The 7,257-nt window shown below is 48.2% G+C and overlaps 1 protein-coding gene across 1 annotated transcript; it reads right to left on the reverse strand.

The window, feature by feature from the left end:
• Positions 1 to 1,616: 1,616 nt before the first annotated feature.
• LOC136677891 (mucin-2-like) lies at positions 1,617 to 6,186 on the reverse strand. Its single transcript, XM_066655589.1, has 2 exons — positions 6,030 to 6,186; positions 1,617 to 4,699 (listed from the first exon to the last, which is right to left on the reverse strand). Exons 1-2 carry the CDS (start codon positions 6,184 to 6,186, stop codon positions 1,617 to 1,619), a joined length of 3,240 nt encoding a protein of 1,079 aa, XP_066511686.1.
• Positions 6,187 to 7,257: the final 1,071 nt, after the last annotated feature.

Raw genomic sequence — 7,257 nt, forward strand, 5'->3', positions numbered from 1 at the left:
TGCCTTAATTTAATCCAATCTGAGCTGAGCTGAGCTGAGCTGGGCCCGGAGGAGCTGAGCTCAGCTGAGAGGAGTGTAGCTGAACCAGACCAATCTCTCTGGAGCAAAGCCAAAGCTGAGGCTGAGTCTGCTCTAGTAAACCTGAGTCAATGAGAACCAAGCCAAGCCAAGTCAAGTAGAGTCAAACCAAGAGGAGTCGAGCCAAACTCAAGTCAAGTCAATCCAAGCCGAAACGAGGCAGGCGCACGTGGAAAGCCGTGCGTGTCTCTCGGCCACAGCTGTTCCTGTCACCCCCGCCTTTCAAATGTAATAAAGCTCCAATGCAAATACGCCCCAGTGAGAGGCTCACATAACCACATCAGCAGCATCATCTCCAGCTGTCAGGGCTCAAGTGTGTGTGTGTGAGTGTGTGTGTGTGTGTGGGTGTGTGTTTGAGTGTTGATTGACCGCCCACGGAGAGAGAGCGAGAGAGAAAGAGAGAGAGATGAAAGATAAGTGGTAAGACTTTCCAAAAACCACAGTCATATGAGACGACAGCACGTCACACACCAAACGGATGCATCTCAAATTCATAAAAACCCTCAGCACTTAAAAAGCCCATGAGAGGAGAAGGCCAGACGATTCCTTACATACTGTGGTTATCACGGGTGTAATATAATTTTATTTAAATGAATTCTTACTCAGAGTGGATGAATTTACTTTGAGCTTTACAGTTTTCTATGTATTGATATAGAATTGTATTTCAATATAACTGATTGCAGTACTGGGCGGCACGGTGGTGCAGCAGGTAGTGTCGCAGTCACACAGCTCCAGGGACCTGGAGCTTGTGGGTTCGATTCCCGCTCCGGGTGACTGTCTGTCTGTCTGGAGTTGGTGTGTTCTCCCTGTGTCCGCGTGGGTTTCCTCCGGGTGCTCCGGTTTCCTCCCACAGTCCAAAAACACACGTTGCAGGTGGATTGGTGACTCAAAAGTGTCCGTACGTGTGACTGTGTGTATGTGTCTGTGTTTCCCTGTGAAGGACTGGCGCCCCCTCCAGGGTGTATTCCCGCCTTGCGCCCAATGATTCCAGGTAGGCTCTGGACCCACCGCGACCCTGAACTGAATAAGGGTTACAGTGAATGAAGGCCACTTTTAAGAGAAAACCTTTTATGAATTCAAATGCAACTTAATTTAAAGAAATATATATATGTCATTTTGGAGCAATTCTACTGGTCAATTCTTTATTAAATTTTCAAACATCAGTAATCATCAAGCATCACTGGTGTTCAGACAATGTTGAAAAATACAAAAGAATAATTGAGATTTTTTAAAATTTTTTTAGAACATTGATAATACACCAAAACTATTAACATTCCACTGGGTTAACAACACGTGTGCCAGAGCCTCACAGAGTTTAATGATACTGAAAGGAGTTGTGGATAATAAGGCAGTGCAAGCAGCAACAACGGATACGTGACCTTGTTAATTGCTGGCTTTCATATATCACTAGCTTCCTTTCTTTGCTAGCCACATTGACCGGAGTACCACTTTAATACGAAGTCATGGTTAAATTACTGTATTTATCAGTGTGTAAGCTAAGTGTCCCCAGCTCAGTCCACTTCCCAACAGTGCAGGACCTATGAAGCCATATGAATGTGGCCAGTGGAAGACACTAACTGAGGATTCTCTGAGTTTGTTGTTAGCAGGGGGCTGCAGTGTTGGAGGCTGCAGTGTTGGAGACTGATGTGTTGGGGGCTGAAGTGTTGGGGGCTGAATTGTTGGGGGCTGAAGTGTTGGAGGCTGATGTGTTGGAGGCTGATGTATTTGGGGACTGATGTGTTGGGGGCTGAAGTGTTGGAGGCTGAAGTGTTGGAGGCTGAAGTGTTGGAGACTGAAGTGTTGGAGACTGAAGTGTTGGAAACTGATGTGTTGGGAGCTGATGTGTTGGGGACTGAAGTGTTGGAGGCTGAAGTGTTGGAGGCTGCAGTGTTGGAGGCTGATGTATTTGGGGACTGATGTGTTGGGGGCTGAAGTGTTGGAGGCTGAAGTGTTGGAGGCTGAAGTGTTGGAGACTGAAGTGTTGGAGACTGAAGTGTTGGAAACTGATGTGTTGGGGGCTGAAGTGTTGGAGACTGAAGTGTTGGAGACTGAAGTGTTGGAGACTGAAGTGTTGGAGACTGATGTGTTGGGGGCTGATGAATTGAGGGCTGATGTGTTGGGGGCTGATGAATTGGGGGCTGATGTGTTGGGGGCTCAAGTGTTGTAGACTGAAGTGTTGGGGGCTGAAGTGTTGGGGGCTGAAGTGTTGGGGGCTGATGTATTGGGGGCTGCAGAGTTGGAGGCTGCAGTGTTGGAGGCTGAAGTGTTGGGGGCTGAAGTGTTGGGGGCTGAAGTGTTGGGGGCTGATGTATTGGGGGCTGCAGAGTTGGAGGCTGCAGTGTTGGAGGCTGAAGTGTTGGGGGCTGAAGTGTTGGAGGCTGAAATGTTAGGGGCTGCCGTGTTGGAGGCTGATGTGTTGGGAGCTGATGTGTTGGGGGCTGATGTGTTGGAGGCCTCAGTGTTTGAGGCTGAAGTGTTGGAGGCTGATGTATTGGGGCTGATGGGTTGCAGGCTGATGTGTTGGAGGCTGAAGTGTTGGGGGCTGAAGTGTTGGAGACTGAAGTGTTGGAGGCTGATGTGTTGGGGGCTGATGTGTTGGGGGCTGAAGTTTTGGAGGCTGCAGTGTGATGAATTGGGGGCTGATGTGTTGGGGGCTCAAGTGTTGTAGACTGAAGTGTTGGGGGCTGAAGTGTTGGGGGCTGAAGTGTTGGGGGCTGATGTATTGGGGGCTGCAGAGTTGGAGGCTGCAGTGTTGGAGGCTGAAGTGTTGGGGGCTGAAGTGTTGGAGGCTGATATGTTAGGGGCTGCCGTGTTGGAGGCTGATGTGTTGGGAGCTGATGTGTTGGGGGCTGATGTGTTGGAGGCCTCAGTGTTTGAGGCTGAAGTGTTGGAGGCTGATGTATTGGGGCTGATGGGTTGCAGGCTGATGTGTTGGAGGCTGAAGTGTTGGGGGCTGAAGTGTTGGAGACTGAAGTGTTGGAGGCTGATGTGTTGGGGGCTGATGTGTTGGGGGCTGAAGTTTTGGAGGCTGCAGTGTTGGAGGCTGAAGTGTTGGAGGCTGATGTATTGGTGGCTGATGTATTGGTGGCTGATGTATTGGGGGCTGAAGTGTTGGGGGCTGAAGTGTTGGAGACTGAAGTGTTGGGGGCTGATGTGTTGGAGGCTGATGTGTTGGAGGCTGCAGTGTTGGAGGCTGAAGTGTTGGGGGCTTGAAGTGTTGGGGGCTGAAGTGTTGGAGGCTGAAGTGTTGGGGGGCTGATGTGTTGGAGGCTGATGTGTTGGAGGCTGCAATGTTGGAGGCTGAAGTGTTGGGGGCTTGAAGTGTTGGGGGCTGAAGTGTTGGAGGCTGAAGTGTTGGGGGCTGAAGTGTTGGAGGCTGAAGTGTTGGGAGCTGATGTGTTGGGGGCTGAAGTGTTAGGGGCTGAAGTGTTGGAGGCTGAAGTGTTGGAGGCTGAAGAGTTGGAGACTGATGTGTTGGGGGCTGAAGTGTTGGGGGCTGAAGTGTTGGAGGCTGAAGTGTTGGGGGTTGTTGTATTAGGGGCTGATGTGTTGGAGGCTGAAGTGTTGGGGGCTGAAGAGTTGGAGGCTGATGTGTTGGGGGCTGAAGTGTTGCGGGCTGAAGTGTTGGAGGCTGAAGTGTTGGGGGTTGTTGTATTAGGGGCTGATGTGTTGGAGGCTGAAGTGTTGGAGGCTGAAGTGTTGGAGGCTGATGTGTTGGAGGCTGCAGTGTTGGAGGCTGCAGTGTTGGGGGCTGAAGTGTTGGGGGCTGAAGAGTTGGAGACTGATGTGTTGGGGGCTGAAGTGTTGGAGGCTGAAGTGTTGGAGGCTGAAGTGTTGGGGGTTGTTGTATTAGGGGCTGATGTGTTGGAGGCTGAAGTGTTGGAGGCTGAAGTGTTGGAGGCTGCAGTGTTGGAGGCTGCAGTGTTGGGGGCTGAAGTGTTGGAGGCTGATGTGTTGGGGGCTGAAGTGTTGGAGGCTGAAGTGTTGGAGGCTGAAGTGTTGGGGGCTGAAGAGTTGGAGGCTGATGTGTTGGAGGCTGAAGTGTTGGAGGCTGATGTGTTGGAGGCTGAAGTGTTGGAGGCTGAAGTGTTGGGGGTTGTTGTATTAGGGGCTGATGTGTTGGGGGCTGATGTGTTGGAGGCTGCAGTGTTGGAGGCTGCAGTGTTGGGGGCTGAAGAGTTGGAGGCTGATGTGTTGGGGGCTGAAGTGTTGGAGGCTGAAGTGTTGGAGGCTGAAGTGTTGGGGGCTGAAGTGTTGGGGGCTGATGTGTTGGAGGCTGAAGTGTTGGGGGCTGAAGTGTTGGGGGCTGAAGTGTTGGGGGCTGAAGTGTTGGAGGCTGAAGTGTTGGAGGCTGAAGTGTTGGAGGCTGAAGTGTTGGGGGTTGTTGTATTAGGGGCTGATGTTTTGGGGGCTGAAGTGTTGGAGGCTGAAGTGTTTGAGGCTGAAGTGTTGGAGGCTGAAGTGTTGGAGGCTGAAGTGTTGGAGGCTGAAGTGTTGGGGGCTGATGTGTTGGAGGCTGAAATGTTGGAGGCTGAAGTGTTGGGGGCTGAAGAGTTGAAGGCTGATATATTGGAGGCTGAAGTGTTGGGGGCTGAAGAGTTGAAGGCTGATATATTGGAGGCTGAAGTGTTTGGGGCTTATGTATTTGGGGCTCATATGTTGGAGGCTTAAGTGTTGAGGGCTGATATATTGGGGGCTGATATGTTGGGAAGCTGGTGTGTTGAGGGCTAATGTGATAGGGGGCTGAACTGGCTGCTGAAGGCATTAGGGTGAGGCTGGGCACGCTCCAGTGAGGGGCAGCAGTGGGGGGACGGGTCTTTCATGCTGCTAATGTGTAATTAGGAAGCGTTTTGGAGCGCTGCCGTCCGTGCCTGAAATTAGCCGCCTTTTATTAATCAGGCAGAGAGGCACAAAGGCACGCTGGGTTCCCCTGTAATCTCTCACAAAATGTTTTTCTTAATTACAGACAGGAGAGAGGCAGTGGTGAGGAGGTGGAGGGGCTATAAATGTGTGTGTGTGTGTGTGTGTGTGTGTATGTGTGTGTGTGTGTGTGTGTGTGTGTGTGACTGTCTGTAGCCAGGCTTCCTGGAACTGAGCTTCTGTTGCTACCTATATTTCCTTGCTCCATTATTACCCACTGCCAGAACGCCACACAAAACACTCCAGAATTTCAACCCAATCAGCTTAATTACAATCAGCACGAAACGCCCTCTCATTCTGGCCCTTCATTTCCTACAGCACCACAGGACGAGGCTTTAAAACCTTAAAGGACTCAGCACCAATATTTCAGCAACTCAGATTCATTTTACACTGAAAATCAGTACACACTCAATAAGAATGTATTGTTGGCAGGAGTTGTGCGACTCTACTGCAGTTTCTCATTACTACTACTTTATTACTACTGCAGTTGAACAAGATATTTTGGTTCTGTAAAGCTTGTCCAACATGAATGAAACTATAAGATTTACAGCATCACATTGTAGATATGTTTGATGTTAACGTTAGGAGTTTTATTGATTTTATTTTTTTAGGAGTTTATTGTTTTCCAAAGGCTTTGGTCCAAAACCCCAAAATCAGTTGGAGGTTTGGGAACAAAGGAAAACATGAGTTTGTTTTGAAAAGCTTTATATATTCAACAGTATCCTGAAAAGATACTCAATACTACTGCTCTCTAATATATGTTTCAAACAATCTGCCATTATGAACCGAGTGATATGACCCATTATGAAGATGTTATTGAATTACAATCCAGAGATGTGTGCATTACATTGACTTGAATGGATTGTAGTAGTGTCAGAACATTTCTGTTGGACTTACAAAGTGCAATTTGTTACTAGTCATGTGCCCGAGTCATTAGATCTGATCTGGATCTAAATCTCTAAAGCCCGGAAAATGCTTACAGTGCAAGTAGCTCCCTGCGACCCATGGTGTTAACCTTTAACAAATAACACCATCAAACTGCTCTCGGAAAAGAGCAGCTTCCACCGGCACCATCCGTGTGCTTCGCGTGAGCATGCTGATGACCTCACGGCTCCATGGAAAGAGCTGGAGAGGATTCTGGATGCTTAACAGAGCCATGGATTGGCCCGAGGCAAACAGCACCAACATTGCTCCCACTGAGATGGCATCCATATGGCAGGGAAGGAAAAGGGGTAAAATAAATAAATAAATAAACACATAGTGTTAACATGGACATAAATTACCTTTGTTTTGGAGCTCTGTACACAGTCAAGCATTTTCTGGTTATATTCTCATTGTGTTTCATTAGACACTGAGCTTTCTAACTTCAGAGAGGGAGTTACATTTGTAATTGACCCTGGTAATGTGTGAAAGAGGATGGTAGACTCAAGTGAATAACAATAATCTGAACACTAGTCTCAGTGGATCAGATAGATCTTGGATGCTAGTATTTTTAAAATAAATAGCCGTTTTCATCAGACACATGACAGAATCTGAAATAGGCCTATTTCTATTTACAGGTGTAGAAACAGTTGCTTAGCTCCTCAGAGCCACCAGGGGGCTCTTGTGTAGTGTTTAACATTCATTCATTCATTCATTCATTGTCTGTAACGGCTTATCCAGGGCGGCACGGTGGCGCAGCAGGTAGTGTCACACAGCTCCAGGAACCTGGAGGTTGTGGGTTCGATTCCCAATCTGGGTGACTGTCTGTGAGGAGTTGGTGTGTTCTCCCTGTGTCTGCGTGGGTTTCCTCTGGGTGCTCTGATTTCCTCCCACAGTCCAAAAACACATGTTGGTAGGTGGACTGGCGACTCCAAAGTGTCCGTAGGTGTGTCTGTGTTGCCCTGTGAAGGACTGGCACCCTATTACAGACACCATAGATGTGCTAAAAGAAATTCTCTTTCTTTCATTAGTGAAATCTGACATTAATGCTCTGAAATGGAGGACTAGCAGTAATCGTCGTAGTTTACCAGTTACGTTTTCTGTTTCTCTTCTATAGAACAGACATAACCCCTTTAGCATTTATCACATTTTTTCTCCAATAACGTTGTAATCTCCTAAACGCTCTGACTCTTGGTCTGATGCTGATAGCTTCCAGTAAAACGCTCCTAAATTTAATTTATCATAGGTGTTCATTAGTGTGCACTGAAATGCCATCAGTTCATAGAGCACATGGTTCTGAATGGTGAGATTTCCACAGAAAGGTGATTCGGTTTATAT

This window comes from Hoplias malabaricus, chromosome Y (genome assembly GCF_029633855.1).
Source record: "Hoplias malabaricus isolate fHopMal1 chromosome Y, fHopMal1.hap1, whole genome shotgun sequence".
NCBI classification, from domain to species: domain Eukaryota; kingdom Metazoa; phylum Chordata; class Actinopteri; order Characiformes; family Erythrinidae; genus Hoplias; species Hoplias malabaricus.

Excerpts from the sequence above, each read along its gene's own strand:
- LOC136677891 (XM_066655589.1), bottom strand. The coding sequence starts at position 6,186 with ATGTTGGTGCTGTTTGCCTCGGGCCAATCCATGGCTCTGTTAAGCATC. Across the intron at positions 4,700-6,029 it reads TTTCCGAGAGCAGTTTGATG|CCTCCAATATATCAGCCTTC; the intron begins GTGTTATTTGTT and ends CAAACACTTCAG.